Source organism: Hippocampus zosterae, chromosome 10 (assembly GCF_025434085.1).
Source record: "Hippocampus zosterae strain Florida chromosome 10, ASM2543408v3, whole genome shotgun sequence".
Classification (NCBI taxonomy): Eukaryota; Metazoa; Chordata; class Actinopteri; order Syngnathiformes; family Syngnathidae; genus Hippocampus; species Hippocampus zosterae.
The window spans coordinates 10,471,309-10,487,772 of NC_067460.1; the positions used below are offsets into that span (position 1 = coordinate 10,471,309).

General features: G+C 45.0%; 1 protein-coding gene across 5 annotated transcripts in view; it reads right to left on the reverse strand.

Annotated features, from left to right (window-relative positions):
- The window catches only part of LOC127608408 (unconventional myosin-VIIa-like), a 29,158-nt gene that overhangs the window by 10,908 nt on the left and 1,786 nt on the right, over positions 1–16,464 (reverse strand). Inside the window, exons 2-33 of one of the 5 annotated variants that reach the window (XM_052077414.1) lie at positions 15,230–15,343; positions 14,656–14,808; positions 14,492–14,509; positions 12,649–12,833; positions 12,460–12,581; positions 12,095–12,237; positions 11,894–12,007; positions 11,709–11,777; positions 10,931–11,015; positions 10,739–10,815; positions 10,107–10,226; positions 9,888–10,030; positions 9,584–9,794; positions 9,377–9,512; positions 8,314–8,420; positions 8,114–8,167; positions 7,160–7,297; positions 6,536–6,694; positions 6,104–6,196; positions 4,935–5,029; positions 4,678–4,762; positions 4,381–4,599; positions 4,167–4,274; positions 3,492–3,701; positions 3,011–3,220; positions 2,752–2,928; positions 2,303–2,392; positions 2,110–2,237; positions 1,589–1,715; positions 1,373–1,492; positions 705–878; positions 379–606 (exon numbers count right to left, since the gene is read on the reverse strand). In XM_052077414.1, the coding sequence (XP_051933374.1) occupies positions 379–606; positions 705–878; positions 1,373–1,492; positions 1,589–1,715; positions 2,110–2,237; positions 2,303–2,392; positions 2,752–2,928; positions 3,011–3,220; positions 3,492–3,701; positions 4,167–4,274; positions 4,381–4,599; positions 4,678–4,762; positions 4,935–5,029; positions 6,104–6,196; positions 6,536–6,694; positions 7,160–7,297; positions 8,114–8,167; positions 8,314–8,420; positions 9,377–9,512; positions 9,584–9,794; positions 9,888–10,030; positions 10,107–10,226; positions 10,739–10,815; positions 10,931–11,015; positions 11,709–11,777; positions 11,894–12,007; positions 12,095–12,237; positions 12,460–12,581; positions 12,649–12,833; positions 14,492–14,509; positions 14,656–14,808; positions 15,230–15,343 (4,212 nt within the window). Of the gene's footprint in view, positions 1–378; positions 607–704; positions 879–1,372; positions 1,493–1,588; positions 1,716–2,109; positions 2,238–2,302; positions 2,393–2,751; positions 2,929–3,010; positions 3,221–3,491; positions 3,702–4,166; positions 4,275–4,380; positions 4,600–4,677; positions 4,763–4,934; positions 5,030–6,103; positions 6,197–6,535; positions 6,695–7,159; positions 7,298–8,113; positions 8,168–8,313; positions 8,421–9,376; positions 9,513–9,583; positions 9,795–9,887; positions 10,031–10,106; positions 10,227–10,738; positions 10,816–10,930; positions 11,016–11,708; positions 11,778–11,893; positions 12,008–12,094; positions 12,238–12,459; positions 12,582–12,648; positions 12,834–14,491; positions 14,510–14,655; positions 14,809–15,229; positions 15,344–15,579; positions 15,864–16,464 lie in introns of those variants that run through there. The other 4 variants (XM_052077415.1, XM_052077416.1, XM_052077418.1 and 1 more) reach the window with 4 other exon arrangements.

Consider the following 16,464-nt stretch of genomic DNA (forward strand, 5'->3'; position numbering starts at 1 on the left):
AAGTGGACCATGTCTACAGAAGAGAAAGACCATCCCACAAAAGAAAAGATGTAGTTCTGCCTACAAAAAAGAGACATCTCTAGAGAAGAAGAAAACGACTATTGCTACAGATGAAGAAGGCGCATGTGTAGAAGAAATGGAGCAGCATGTCAACAAAAAAAAAAACGATCAAGTGTAACGAAGAGCTGAAAGAACAGGAGCGGGTCCAGAGAAGTATCGTTTCTACAGCAAAGAGATTTACGTCTAAAGAAGAGAAAGACCAGAACTTGATACGAGAAGAATGTCTAAAAAAGTAGTGGAGTAACATTTCTTCAGAAGATAAGGAACATGTCTACAGAAGAAGAAGAACTTTTATTTCAACATAATGGAAGTACTCACCCGTTCGCAGCGGTACTCTCCAAATTTTACGCCCCTGACGGTTTGCTGGTAGATGAGGTTGGTGGCAACTGTGTCGTCGGAGGCGCAGTGCCATGGTGTGAAAATCTCCTTCCTGAAGAACAACCTCCAGGGGGCGTTTCTCTCCTGGGCTCCCTGCTCCTTGGCGTACTGCTCGCATTGCGACACGGCGTCCATCACGTGGTCGTTCCCGCTGCCCAAAGATGACACCTGCGGAACACCAGATCAGATCATAATTCAAATGTATACATTTTTTTCTACAAGGAAGAAACTCTGGAGCACAAAATAGTGTGTTCTTATTACCGAACCTTATCAAAGAGTGCGATGTAAAGCGAGAAGCCGAATCGGTCGTGCAGGCTGATTTTGTCGGAAAGTGTGTTGCAGAGCTCCTTGGCGGTTGTCGCTGAGTCTGTCAAGAGCGTTTTGGTTGTTCCGTCCATGAACGTCACCGGCAGCATGATGGGTTTCTTGGACTTGGTTGCCTGCATATGAATTGAATAACTTGTACTGAACTGAAATTGATTACCGGTAGTTGTGCACATTTTTTAGTATACAAGTACTCGTCACAAAAAGTACGGATATTGAGGTTTATTGTGAAATTTCAGGATAAACCTAAAAAAATGCTGTCATCTTTACAGGTGAACTTAATTTGAGTTTCTTTAAAATTTTGAACGCACATGCCCAACTCTTCGGTGTCTCAGTATTTTTTGCGTAACTTGCTGTTCTTTAGCAAGGAGTGAAACAGCAAAATTCACAACAGGTGCTTCCATTAATCTATTGATCCATGAATGGACCAATCCATTTCCTGGTTCAGTTACAACTGGTATTGAACACTGAATCGGTGGACTTGTTAATTGCAAGGGTTACAGAAGGTCAAGTTAAGTTCACCTATTAATATCACAATACAGCTTATTCTGAAATTGCAACTCAAAACCAAATATGCCAAACATTTTGATAGTCGCATATGTGTGTGCACCTGGAGCTCCAGCCAGGATGGAGGTTGTGTTCTGGTGCCATTAACAAAAGTTCTTCTAAGTCGTTCTTCACAGTATGGAGCATAACCCGGCGGCCCGCTGCTGATGTAGTTCCTCAGGTACTGCAGGTGAATGTGCAACAGCACCATCCTGTCATCTTACTTACTATAATAACAAGAATTATCATGGGATGTGGATAGAACAGTCAGCGGTCTGACCTTGAGGAACTTATCCGATGGCGCGAAGCAGCCGACACACAAGCTGATGAGGATCCAACCTCGAGCGTGTGAGCTTTTGGATGGGTTCTGACTCAATTGTTTGCAGATCTGACAGTAGATCTCATCCCTAATGCACAGACACAATGAATTGTTGCCACCCTTCAACATCACTGAACCCAGTCCTCTTGAGTGAAGAGTCTATCTATCAATTTATTCTCATAGGGTGAGATGGAGCCTATCTCAGCTGACTTTGGGCAAAGTCAGCTGAACTGGTCGCCCAACACGCTCACATTTATACTTATGCACAGTTTAGAATTGTCAATGAACCTGACTTGCAAGTTTTTGGTCTGTGTTAGGAAGCCGCAGTACCCTGAGAAAACTGCTGTAAGCAAAATGCTAACAAATAGACCACCAAAAGACTACCAAGTATGGAGGAACCTGACCAATTGGAAGTGACTGATAATATTCTATGATGAAATTTTGGATACGTTTGTTTTTTTATTTTGGTTTTTTTTTTATACCTCAGCGCTGGCCTCAGGATGCCGTTACCAATGATGAAGTGAAGTTTCTCCAGGTTTGACGTTGGCCGATCCTCCAGCATGCTATTGCCATGAAGACCGTGCTCGCCATCATTGAGGCGTTTAGTGACCTGAAAGTGGTCCATTCTTTAATTCTGCGGGAAAATATTAAAATGTTGTTTTTTTCCCCTCCTACCTCCTCTGTGATCTTGGATTTCTTCTTCAGGGTGAGAGACACCAGCTTGTGCCGGATGCTATTCTTGCGATGACTGTCGGCTGGAGGAGTCTGGAAATGGGAAAACAGAATTTGAACAGAAAATAAATCATCAAACAAATACGCTCAGTTCCCTCAACAACCAGAACAGAGAAATCAAATACATATTTTTGGTTTCCTGAAGAACCAGTGCACAGATGGTAAAACATGTATGTTAGATTCTTCAAAGAACCAGAACAGCGATGAGAAACCCCATTTACTACGAGTTAGGAATTTTCACCTTCAAACAGAAACATTTGTGTTCAGTTTGTTCCAGAGACGAAATGGTTTTAGAGGGTTGCCAGACCAGATCATTTCATCGAAAACTTTGTATGTTGGTCATTAAGTTTCTTCAGTTTTGTCTCCCAAATCCTCATCCTCCACCCACTCACCTCCGCCTCTCCCTGAAGAGCCTGCAGCTCCCTCTTGTACGTCTTCTTCCCGAGGGTTTCGTAGATCTTGGTCATGACCGGAATCTTCTCACTTCCGTCTCTGATGGCCGTGTGGTATTTGGGTTCGGGGAGGTCCCCCATGAACCTCAGCACCGTGATCCACACGGCCAGAGCCGCCTACAATCAGGATTAGGCACACGTGGTCACACGTGGTTTGAAGAACTGATCAATTGATTGGTACGTAACGTCTTCAGCCTACCAGCTGGTCTCCTTCATCCTCGTGAAAAAGCAGCGGCTGCTTGAGTGGTCTGCGGACGTACGTATGCGCGTTGGTTCCCTGGAAGTAGGTGGCGGCAAATTTGGCAAATTTGTACTCCGATAGATCCTCCTCATCGTCGTCGTCTTCCGGCAGAGGAAGTGCCTCGTCCAGATCCTCCTCCTCCATCTCCCGGTGGGTCCGCTCCAAGTCCTGCAGAAGAAGTGGAGAGACCAGCTCATCAGTTATTAACCCTCTGGCCCCACTGCTGGCCCTTTTGTCCACCACACTTCTTTTTTTTTTTTTTTTAAATTTAAATGGAATTAAACTTCCATAGGTTCGGGAATTTTGTAGATTTTATGGATGATTTTTACTGATGATGAACTGATATTAGCTCAAAATGGTGCCGTAAAAAAAGGGGGACTAATGGCCATGAACAAGCTAAAACTTCGGTCAAATCCATCAAGGCCTGACAGAAACTGACCTCAAAGCCAGCAGGAGCCTGTCCCTCCTGGCCCGGAAAGGAGCTGGTTGTTCCCAGGAATCCGAACATCTTGTCCACCATGTCTGAGTCGTTAACGGGCTCCAAACGAGCTCGCTCCATCTGCTCCACCAGCTCCTTCTTCCTCCTCGCCTCTTCCTTTTCCTTCTTCTCACGCTCAGCGTCCTCTTTGGCCAACTGGACCAGACGCTCCTGCATAGGAGTTGATGATTTCAAAGGGGAAAAAGATGGACTGAATGTGTCTTTCCCACAATACATTTTTGTCAGATTTTTGCTGGATTGTACTTGTGACGATAACAGTTTTTCCACCCATGACTCTGAAACTAGCCTTGGGCAAGATCCAGAACTACTTTCAAGCAGTGGCTTGATCCTACAGGGTAGCTGAAACTGAGGAGCACTGCTTTCGCTCCTGATAAGCAACGCAATCACTTGGTGGGGCGGGTGGATAGCTTAGGTGATCTGCCCGCTGCATGCACCGCATGAAAGGATCCTCTAAAATAGTGATTCTCAAAGTGAGGTTCTTGTATAGTTCAGCTGTATATAGCTTCAATATATGTGCATTTAATATGTATGAATTATTTCTAAATAATGATATTGTTTTACGTATTTACTTTTTTTAAAAAGCTAAATATGTCTGTTGGAAATCTGAAGGCTTACCTGATGTATGCGCTCTGCTTCGGCTTTGGCTCTCTTGGCAGACATCTGGTTCCTCAGCTTGATCTCCTCGGCCAGACGCATCTTCTCAGCCTCCAGCCTTCTTCGGTACTGATGCAATACAGGAAAGAGTCCAGCTAAGTTCAATAGTAAGTTGAGTGTGCATGAAAGACAAAGAACCACTTGTTGTTTTCAAACATGACAACATGTCCTCTACCTCGCCCCGCAGTCTGCGGTAGAGCCTGCGTGCGATCAACCCTCGGGTGTACGCTTGGATGGTGATGACGGCCCACAGTCGGTGTCTGAAGGCCCGTCGCACCAGGAAACCTCGGCATCGACCCTGGAACCCGCTGATGCGCTGGCGAGCGACATGGTACGACGCGCACAATTTCCGAGAACGCACCAGGGCCTGTAGGCGAGAGAAGCCTGCCCGCATCTGAAAGTACATGGGCCAGGATTCAGAGTCGACATCGGGACGATTTTTTTTTTGGGGTGTGATGTTCATGATCCTCACAGCGCCGTAGTTCTTTCTGCACTGATATCCTCGCCACGTCTTCTGGATGAGCATAGCTGACCTCCTCATCCTCACAAAGTTTGATCTGACAAGGCAGAGATACGAGGACCGTTGTAATGACCAAGAGATCCCTGTAGATGGTGCTGTTTGATCACTTTGTTTTAGAAAGTGGAAGGATCCAAAGAATTTTTTTTCCCACCCCCTCGGTCCCAGAAATCATGCAAATCACGGATGTTGGAACTAATGCGGGACCTTACCTGTCTTTGAAACCTCGCACCACCTTTTGGATGAGGATGACCTTGCCGGTGATGGCCTTGTCCCTCTCAATCTCCAGCAGCATGTCGTGATGATCCTACGGAACCAAAAGCTCATTAGCCGTCCATGTGGAGACCATTACCATGCTTGGTGGGCCGGATTTTAAAAATGAAATGAGACCGCATGCGCAACAGAGCCCGTACTGTGCCCGCCCCTTATTTAAAACTGCGAGCAATTACTGAAACAATCTCTGAAAAAAAGTCTTTTCGTATAATTCGACACTATGCACTTGGTTTTGTCTGTTGGCTTCCTGCCAGGAAAGAGAGCGTGATGATCCTTCCTGCACTTTCTACTTCCTGTCAGGCTTCCTGGAGGCCAGCCTGAAAGCAAACACCAGACCTGAGACTTATGTGGAAACACACTAAGTACGGTAGATTAAGAAAGCGTGTCACCTTTTTTTTGTTTTTAAATACAGAGAACAGAAACTAACAAAAATGACTGAAAAACTCCTCTGCTAAAACAACATCAAAACAGACAATATTAGGCTGGTCATCTAAACTCCATACACACACAGATGGGGAAACAACAACACACACACTACTTCCTGTCAGCAATTGCCATGATTGGAAACAGTCACGGTCGGACTTCTTTAACACTAGAATCTGCTGCAGTTTTTGCGTTATTCCCAGTCAGCTGTGTTGACGCAGGTGGACCAACAACATATTTCTTATTTATCGAATGATCCTCGTATTTTGCCCTCATTCGTCAGCAAAGCGGCCATCCGTCAATGACGGACCATGCATCAGTACTGACGGAATGCCCGTCCGTTTCTGTCAATAAGTGCATGCGCCAGTTACTTAGTTCTTCCAGATAACAACTACTTATTCATTACACGTAATGCTGGTTCTTACATATAACACCGACCAGTTTATTCCACGCAACAGCTAGTTTGTGCATATAAGCTCTTCTTTCCAGAAGAGAGCGACAAGTCCAAATTTCATTCATGTTTACTTATCCCGATCACTTTTTCCATACAGTGCACTCACAAATTTTGGTGAAATAATTTGATGGCTATAATGAGAGAGTCATGTCATTGCAGTGGTCAAAATCAAACTGGTCGTAGTTGAGTTGTGTGGCGTTAATGTTGGAAAGCGGATTCATTATAAGTCACCTTGAGGAAGATCTTGGTCTTTCCCATCTGCCAGTCATCGTCCCGACCGAGAACGACCACTGCGATCCTCTGGCAGGTTCCCCTCAGATCTTCCTGGCAGGCGAGCATGCACGTATGACAGTATTACTTGCGCACATCCTCGTAAAGCACTAATATTGATCATACTATGCAGAGGGCAAAGAATATGAATGAGTACTCTTATATTGTCAGTCTACATGTGTTGCTGCACCATCTGTGATTACCGCATTACTTAAATGGTAAAAGCACTGCATTATAAATGCCATTTGGCATTAGCATTAAGTTAGCGGACTCAGAAGGTGCTTGCATAAAGCAAAAGTCTGCGCTTGCCAGTCAACGCAAAACAATCGGTGGAACGACAGCTCAGCATCTGAAGGTACAGATGTTAATGATCACGTGGTCTGAAAACGCTACCTGCTTGTAGGCAGGTTTGACTCCAGGCATGAGCACGCGGTAGCGGTCCACAAACTCCACAAAGGTGTAGCGGATGGGATAGCCTGCGCGACGGATGCGAATGGTCTCCATCATTCCAGAGTACCTCAACTGGCGCACGCACAAATCCCGATCAAACAGCTGCAACATACATACACACACACACACACACACACACATAAAATTTGTTAAGTGTAAAAACTAGTTGTTAAAAAAGGGAGTTAGTTGGAACAAATGGTTATTTTTATTATGGAACAGCAAACTCAAAACAGCTCATTTAAACATGAAACTGCAATTGTCACTGCTTACTTCATGATACAGCTTGTTTGTAAATGTAACAGCCAGTTTGTTCATGCAACAGCTCCTTGCTGTTACCTATTATGTGGAACAGCGACTATGTTTGGTATACATGAAAGGTAACCTTTTTCTCTTGGAACAGTATGTTCTTACATGTAGAAGTTAATTGGTGTGTGGGAAATAAGTCACCACGGCGCACATTACAGCAAGTTAGAAAATGTAACGGACAACGTGGTACATGTCGATTGTGACCTGCATTATCAAGATGATGTCTTGATAACGCAGGTCGCAATGGACATGGGGACTCACCATGGGCTTCTTGTACTCGTTGGGTTTGATGCAGCGGACGAAAAAAGGCTGACAGACACTCAATGTTCTCATCAGCAGCTCCAGAGATTTTTTGAACTGACTGCTGAGAGTGGGAGAACGCTTCCTGGTCTCTGCCCCCTACACACACACACACACACACACACACACACACACACACACACACACACACACACACACACACACACACACACACACAGACACACAGTTGGTCATTTTTGTGCTTCCTGGGCTTCTTCCTCATTGTGTCTAAATGTTAAAGAAAATGTTGATGTGTCCAGCGAGTGTAGAACAGAGGTGGACAAAGTTTTTCCGGTGTTCCAGTTCTTGAATCTGACCCAACAAGCATTTGCATGATAGTCTATGTTGTAATATCATTTCATTTGTTGCATTCATTTTGCAGTTTTTCCCTGCATTTTTTTAAGTGAGTAACCCTCCATTTATGTTGTGTGTCAATAGAGCCTGGGGTGCTGAAACTTGTTTGCCCGAGTGGTCAATAGTGAGTTGCTAATTTAGCTGCGATTCCAAATTTTGCATGGCACTGCATGTTGTGTTGCTCCTTGTGGTGTCTGTGCCTTGGCCACCTGAGGGCAGTATAATATAGACGTCCAGATGTACAGAGAGGCTCCTCGTTCCTGAGTGAGTCCCACGAGTATCAGTTCTTGGCAAAGGTAAGGAATATAATTCTGTGAATATTGCTATAGTATATGTGTACTGCCTTGCTGTTTGCGTTCAAATATCCTTTGATTACAATTAACAGGTAAAACTGCCTCTGACTTGTTATGCAGCAGCCATGCCGTATTATGTCCCCTCAAGATTGAAAGTTTTTTTTTTTTCAAATGACAAAATCAAAACGAATCTCTGTAAGGCTTCTGTGCCAAAGGTAACAGTCAGTCACAAAGGTTGGAAGGAGCTCATGTTTTTTTGTCTTTTTACCTTCGGGAGAGGGCTGGATGGAAGATGTAGGCAAGGAGCAAAACCACACAGAAACTGTCAGGAAAGCAAACAAATCAGGCAGACAACACACAGGAGGAAATGTTTGAACACATGCAAGGGAGGAAAAAGTGACAAGCATCAAACGTGCGTTTATGTTCATGTTTTCTACGTCTTCGCTTGAAAGGAAATGTATGTGTTACCATAGCAACGTCAGCCTGGAAAATCTGCTTGATAAACTTGTTCTTGGACGAGTGAACCAGCTGAATGATGTCGCCGTATAACGTGTCCCTGTTCTTCTCCAGGAAGCCTGGAACACACACGCGTTATACACAGATTCTACACACACATACAGCGCTTATCAAGAATTACGAGTGTCATTGGTTCTGTGAGCACGTTTGTGGCTAAATGTACTCGCACAGTTCATCAAATTAATTAAAATGCCGCTAATCTGCTCCAGTCCCCCAAGAACTGTCGCCATTTTTTTTCAAATGTTTTGTTTTTAGAAGGAAAAATAGGCTTTATCGCATGAAAAATGTCAAGAATTAAACTGCTTTGATCGTGCGTTGGATGTGTGCCTTTTAGGGACGTGGCCTACTGAGTGACATCAGACGCTAGCCGATTCGTCTGAGTGTGAGTGTCACGTCGCGCGTCCGCCAGCAGGTGGCGGGTTTTCTCCTCCGCCATCGGCACACCTGCCCGTAATTTCGGGCTGATTACCCCCCTTTATTTTGAGACTCCGGCAGTCATCTCACTGCCGGAGAATTCCACGCCGCGCCATTGTTCCTTCGCGAAAGTAAAACCTAAATTAATATTACTCATTGCTTCCTAGCCTTTTGGCAATTGTATCGTCGTACCAATTATTGATTGTATTTAAATTATTCCTATAGTCTATTCAGATATTCCTCGCTTTTGTTTTCCGCGAGCGTTTTCTGTTGTCACCTTATTTGTACCCTGGTCCTTATTTGACCAGCGCCTTTTGTTATTCTTCTTGTCGGGTATTTTGTGTTCCGTATTAAAGACTCCTTTTGTTCTTTGACAAGATCTCGTTTTCTGTCTGCTATCTCGGGGATCCACTTCCTTATTTTTTGTTGTGCACGAAGCGATCTGTCAATCGCTTCGGGCACAACGTGACAGTGAGTTGTGGCCAACAGCAGGTCCTTGCGAGTGGTGTCATTTTACATGCGTTCAATTGTTTGTCTCCCTCAAAGCGTCATCCGCAGGTAACAATTCCTCACTCGCAACATGTGTACAGCGACTTAGTACCTCTGGTTTCGTAGTAGACCACCCCAGCAAAGTGCTGGATGCCAAACTGAGTCTCATGGTTGTTCTTGGGTGGAATGTAATTGCTGTTCACTTTGTGCTGGAAGTTGAGTTTGTTCAACATGGTGCTGTCTGTACCCTGCAACACACACATGCGCACACACAGGAGTTGCATGTCTTCACGTTAGTCGTATGTGTATCGACATGTACCTTAGGGAATCGGCTCTCCTCGTCGATGAGTGAGATGATGTTCATGGGCTTGATGGCGATCATATCCAGCGCATCCTGGTTGTCGGTGAACTCGATGTGCTGCCAGTTGATGTTCTCCAGGTTGTACTCCTCCTGCTCCAGTTTGAACACGTGACGCACGAAGAACTGCTGCAGGTTCTCGTTGGCGAAGTTGATGCAAAGCTGCTCGAAGCTGGCGCCACAAATGCACGTGCTTAACACCGCGTGTGTGTGCGTGTGTGTATGGGTGGGTGTGTTCATGTTGTATGTTGCATGTATGTTGTACCTGTTGACGGTGAAGTTCTCAAAGCCAAAGATGTCCAGCAGTCCGATGGAGCGTCTAACAGCTTTGGTGTGCGAGGACGATGGCTTGTAGATGGCGGCGTTGATCTTCTCCACGATCCACACGAACAGACGACCGTAAATACCCTGCATTTAAAAAAAAAAAAGTGTGAAGCGAAAGAGCACAGTGCAAAAGAGGTGTTGGTTTGTTTCAGTGGTTCACCTTGACGAAGGCATCTCGCACGTCCAAAGCTTGTTCCATGCTGAGTGGCGTGGACACGGTTTCTCCTCTGGTGATCAACGTCCTGCTCGTCAGACAGTTCATCAGGTCCTTGCCATCAACCTGCGTACGCACACACACCTAATGACAATAAACCATGCACTTTTTTTTTGTAACTGTCCAAAATGATTCATATTCAGAGCTTTTTAGCTAATGAGGAAGTATGGTTCAGACCAAATCACGCTAGACGAAATCCAGGACAAAGTGACCCAACATTTATTTATTTACTTCAAGCTTCATGTATTTATGGGTTGCCAGCCTTCCACTGTTCTGTATTATCTGTGACTGAATGTGTGTGCCTACAAAATGCTGGGCCTGGCCTATTGAGGGACGTGGAAGTCCACAAATGAGAGCGGGCTTGAATGCAGGTTGTAGCTCCTTCACATAGTCATGTTGAGTGTTGTAAATTAGTGAATATTTTATAACTATATCGTATGCCTCTTTGAATGTTGTCAATAGAGGCCATAGATTTATAATTTAAAAGTGGCCAAATCCTCTGAATTTCAGACTCTCAACAGTAGTACGTAACGGTAGCAGCAGCTAGTGGTAGTAGCTAAGTGACAAAGCATGTTGACCTCCAGCAGTGTTGACGTGGTGGAAAGATGCGAGCTGCGAACGACCTCACAGGCGTCCAGGTTGTCGTACGTACGTGCTGTGGATCCATTAATTGCCGACATGAAAACAAAAACGAGTTGAAAGGAGTTTAAATGTATTTGAATGACACAGTCTTCACATTCACAACAAGAAATTATTGAGTTTGGACAAACCTTCGTAGCGCAGGTTGCCCATGTGTAAAATGGAGGCCAATAGTTTGGAGATCTCCCAGTTCTCCTTGTCTGTGAACATCAGAACCTGCAAGAGACAGTTTCGAAATGTACACAGAAATGTGTTATATATTCATCGTAGTAGTTGTTGTTGTTGTATTTTTTTGACAGGGGTTGTTAACTTGCCACAGCGAGTTACGCGCATGCCATGCTTGGCATATAATATGACATGATGTAACAGTTGTGTAGGAAGTGAGGTAGGCACAGGAAATCGTGTGTAGCACATGAAGTCAGATGTGTGTCTGTGTGTGTGTGTGTGTGTGTGTGTGTGTGTGTGTGTGTGTGTGTGTGTGTAGTCAGGTTTCATGCAGTCAGGCTTTGTGCAGGAATTGTGGTGTCATACTGAGAAACTGGTGCAGGACAGGAAATTAGGGAATACAGGAAGTCAGTTAGGAAATCAGATGTAAAGAAAGTCAGGAGTCGTACAGGAGGCCAGTTGTGTCACTTTGGAAAACTGGTAACACACGTGAAGCTAGGCAGAACACAGGAAATCCAGTGCCATACACATGGTTAGGATTCATTCAGTAAGTCAGGTGTAACATAGGAAGTCAGATGTTATCCAGCAAGTCTGTTGTTTTACAGGAAGTCTGATGAAACACAGTAAAAGTGGTGTAACATAGGAAATAGGGTGTCATAAAGGATGTTTGGTCAAAGATAGGAAATCGGTTGACATACAGGAAGTCAAAGTTAATATAGGAGGTCAGGTGTGCCCATGTGGTACCTTCATTGCCGACCGTATGTTAGAGTATTCCTTCAAGTCGTCACGGCCGTCACATACGGTGCACTTCCCCTGCACGCAAATGCACACTTCAACGTAATGGCAAACAGCAGCAGGATTTTTGGTTTTTAATGTCTAATTCGTGTGGAGACGTTGACGGAACAGACTGTACTAAGATGTTGACTGACAATGGTGAGGTAGGTATAGTCCGTGGCCTTGCTGAGGCCCAGCTTCTTCTTCTCGTCCGCAGCCATGCCCTTCAACATGCAGTAGAAGATGTGGTAGTTCCTTTCATCCTGAGCCTGCACACATCCACACTTTGATTAACAGTATCATGACTGCCATGTCGGTGTCTGATTGACCGCAGGCGAGGCTGCAGTGAGTCATACCTGCCGACAGACTCGCGACTTCTCCAGCAGGTATTGTTCGATCTTTGCTCCCTCGATGGCTCCTCTCTTGTTGAAGTGGATGTCGATGTATTTACCGAAGCGGGACGAATTGTCGTTGCGAATTGTCTTTGCGTTTCCGAAAGCTGCGGGACAAACAAGCGAGCAGTGAGGCGGAACTCGTCAACCATTAGGCCAATACAGGAGTTCCTTGACCAAGTTCATAGCTTAATTTACTTACATTTGATTTAAATAATTTGAAATGGTATTAATCAGTTCCGATTGCCTCGAAAGCTTGTTGATTGTCTCTCAGCTCAAAAAACTTCCAAGTTGGGGCACTCGTAAATCAGAGTAACTACCGGACTCACCCTCCAGAATGGGATTGGCCTCCAGGACTTGCTGTTCGATCCACGAGTGTTGACCACTGATGGCTGCCAGGAACTGTAGGATCAGTTTGGTGCTTTCAGTCTTTCCTGCTCCGGACTCCCCACTAGAGGGATATGGACAAGAAGAAACGGGTAGGAATCCGTGTAAAGCAAGTCAGAATCCAAGCATACCTGATGATGCAGCACTGGTCACGGTTGTTCCTTTGCATGTTGAAGTAACAGTTGTCTGCGATGGCAAAGATGTGAGGCGGCATCTCGCCGATCTTTTTGTTGGTGTACAGGCGGATCTGGTCCGCCGTGTAGATGGGAAGCAACTGATATGGGTTGATGGCAACCAGGATCGACCCCGTATATGTCTAGAAAGAAATCGTAACGTTGAGGCCGGTAGTTCAATCATAGGTCTGATAAGGGAAGTCCAGACCCTTCCTTTTCTCTAGACCTCACCACCTCGCTCAGGGTGAGTAACTATTTTTCAGAATGAAACCCATGTCTTTTTAATGAACACTACTCATTAGGATAAGCAGTTTGGATAATGGATGGATCAATACTACTGTACCTCTTTACTCTTATGGCAGTCATAATCGTGGTATCCTACTTTAAAATCCAAAGATTATTTGAGACAGTACTTGATGTAAAAAGTTGGAGAACCACGGATCGAGAATGACACATGTTAGTGGGATTTTGGAGAAAGCCCACAGTAGCCGGCGAAAATAGATGTAAGCCAAGGGTAGATATGCAAACTAAGAATGCTGGAGTCTAGTCTGGAAACCCCAATTTCAGAAAGCCACTTGTAGGACAAATCTTGTACTTTCAATCCTTGGTGGCTCATCAGTCTATCGTGGGGGCAGTATTAATCATGAAATCCAGAATTTCCTTATCCCTGGACATCTCCTGTACTTCCACAGAGGGGGCACAGAAGTGTTCCCAAGCGAGCTATGGAACACAGGGTCTTCAGTGTATCCGCGATCTGCCTTGGGGTCTCATCCTGGTTAAACAGGGAGTTGTCCTAGAGGAAACCAAAACAGCTGCCCAAGACACCTCACCTGGCCCATCTCCCTCTAAGGAAGAGACCGGACACCTTGCAGAGGAAATTGAATTCAAGTATCAGTGTTCAGTTTCTTGTCTTTGGGTAGTGACATCCAAGAAAAGATTGTGGCTCCCTCTAAAAAGAGAGTGTGAGATTTTTGGATTTTGGAGGCCCCTCGGACAACTCAACTGGTGAGGCATTTTCGGTATGGCCAGACAGGAAGATGAAAGACACCCTGTCGGGATATTGTCTCACAGGTGACCTGGAAAAGCCTTAGTGACCCCTGCTTTAAGTCGAGGAGGTACCGGAGACAAGGAAGTCTGGGATTCCTGACTCAATGTTGCGATAGTTCGGAACATGAAGTTAAATGGAGAATTTTCCATTTTGACTCAGCTTCACTTGTGAATAAGAACCTCCGAAATTTCAACTCCTGTATCTAAGGAAGGACTTGACTCCCAATCCTGAGGGCGAACTCACCAATTTCTGACTGAAAATCTTGGATTCTGGTGGTTTAACGTGGTTTAAAACCAGAAACAACAGGGTGATTTTCCACTAGCTTGCAGGTACCATGTACCAGGAAGACAGCGGCTGGAATATTGTGAAACCACCTGTCGAATATTTGTGCAGCCAAACATGTACCCTAGTTTTGGAGGACAATTCTACCAAGCTGAATGCTTGATTATCTCTAAGCACGGTGTTAAGAAGGGTAAATCGGGGCCGACGGAGGGTGGATGAAGTAACATGCATCTAGCATCTCAGGTGGACGATGAGTGTGTCACTGTCCATCACGAGAGAAAAGGTGGCCATATTGGAAATGGTCAAAATGCACACATGCCCATCTCGCAGGCACCAGCGTTCATCTGTTAAGCTCAGCTGTTATGATACATATAAAAACGTTTCCGCCTCATTCTCATCCAACATTTAAAACATGGCACAAGCAGGATGTCAAGCCTCAGCCTATGCCGTCTCATTTATGTGCAGACTTACCCTGCCACCACAGTTCGTCTTTGTAGGAAGCAGGAATTGGAATGGCAAGAAAGGCAAAAGGTAGAAAAGAAGCAAAAGGTGAAGAAGAGCAGAAAATAGCACGTGAGAAAGATACAGGATGAGCAAGAGCCAGGACGGGGACAAGAACATGGTACGTGACTCACATAGATGAGCTTCTCGCTGTATCTGATGAGCAGGTTGCGCAGGATTCCGGCCTCGTTGAGGTCTCCCAGGCGGATCATGTCCTCCACCCCATGGATGGAGGTGGGATGCATGGGCTTGATGTTGGTGGCGTTCTGGGGCGAGATCCAATGCTCCTGGAGGAACAGTTGATAAAGGTGAGTTTATCTTCAAGGGTTGAAGACACTTCAGAGCTTCAGCATCAACTAAGGGGCGTCAGGAACTTCGGCCTATGCCACTGTTTTTTTTTTTTTTGGGGGGGGGGGGGGTTTGTATTGGGTCGTCTTTCCAAAATGTAGTTCCTGGAGATTGCTTAGTGCCTGAAGGATAATCCGAGCCCCAGGAACCTTTGCCCTTAAGGTCTCATGGTCATCATGGTTCTGGAGGACACTTCTGATCTTTAATACGCCTGACACAGAAACTTTAACCCAGATCAACAATTTTTGGGGCCCTGGGATCTAATGTACACAGAAATACTTGATACATATGATGTTATACTAAATGATGTTCCTCTTAAGAAACCATTTTTGGGGGACGGTATGATGAATCTGAACTCACATTTCCTTCATCATCCAACACCTGGATCTGTCCAGAGTCGCAGAGTTTGACCACTGCGCCAATGGGAACCTCGAACTCCCGACCACTCTTCAGGTCCAACCACACGTAGTCGCCCTGGCAAAGACAGTTCAGTGATGCCGTTGTTAACCAGTTGTTAAAAACATTGCGTAAATTTGCAACAGCAAAACGCAAACCTAGTGAACACGAATCGTATTGACATTCCACCATCGGGATGGAAGCCCCCCCCCCCCCCCCCCCACGCCGACTATTTCCAAAATTGAAATGGTATATACACGCATACATACAGTACATACAGTATATTTACACACAGTTGTCAGCATGCATCATACCGGTAACGTTGTGCTTTGTTTCGTGACAGTGTTGACATTTCGGAGCAGAGCCCATTTGGCCTGATCCTTCTTGTAAAGATCCACATAGTCCCGGCGTTTGTACATGGTTTCACACACACTCACAGCCACATGCACTCAGGGATCAAAAAGTCTTGTCCCGATCCAATCCAGAGTCCACTTATTCCCATCAAAAAGTCAGAAGCTGATGACCATCCTGGTTGTCTCTTGTCTTGATCAAGTTTAGACGAAACCCGCTGCAAAAGTTCGCCTCGTTTTCACTTCCATCAATATTTCCCTTTGTGCGTGTGTGCGTGTGTGTGTGTGTGTGTGCGCGCGTGCGTGCGTGTGTGTGTGTGTGTGTGTGTTGAATGGGTCGTCATTGGCAACAAGAAGCCGCTTCCCACTCTTTGGTGTGTGAAGTAGGTGTTGGATTTCGGACAGAAGACACTGTGAGCTCATCCTGACGGGAAGTTGTGACTCCCAAAAACCTTAAACTCAAATTGAAATTTAAAACATTCTCATCTTAAATTTAAACAAAGCTCGAAACTTAAAACTCATGTCTGGCCTAAAATATAAATGTAGCTTGAACCTTAACTTTAATTCCAGATCGAAGATTCAGTTGAAATCCATTACAAACCTTTAAATCCATTTTGACACCAACATGAAACCAGATTAAAACTTGACTTCTCCCCGATCTCGAATATAAGTTCAACACGGAACCTCAAATTTCAAGCCATCCTTAAACTGAATTTCAAACTCTGCTGTCAATGTCACCTTCATTTCAAGGTCTCATAGACAGTTTAAATCCAAATTCAAACCTGGGCGAGCTTTAATTTGACATTGAGTCTTGAACCGACCTGAACTTTAAACCAGCTCCAAACTTAA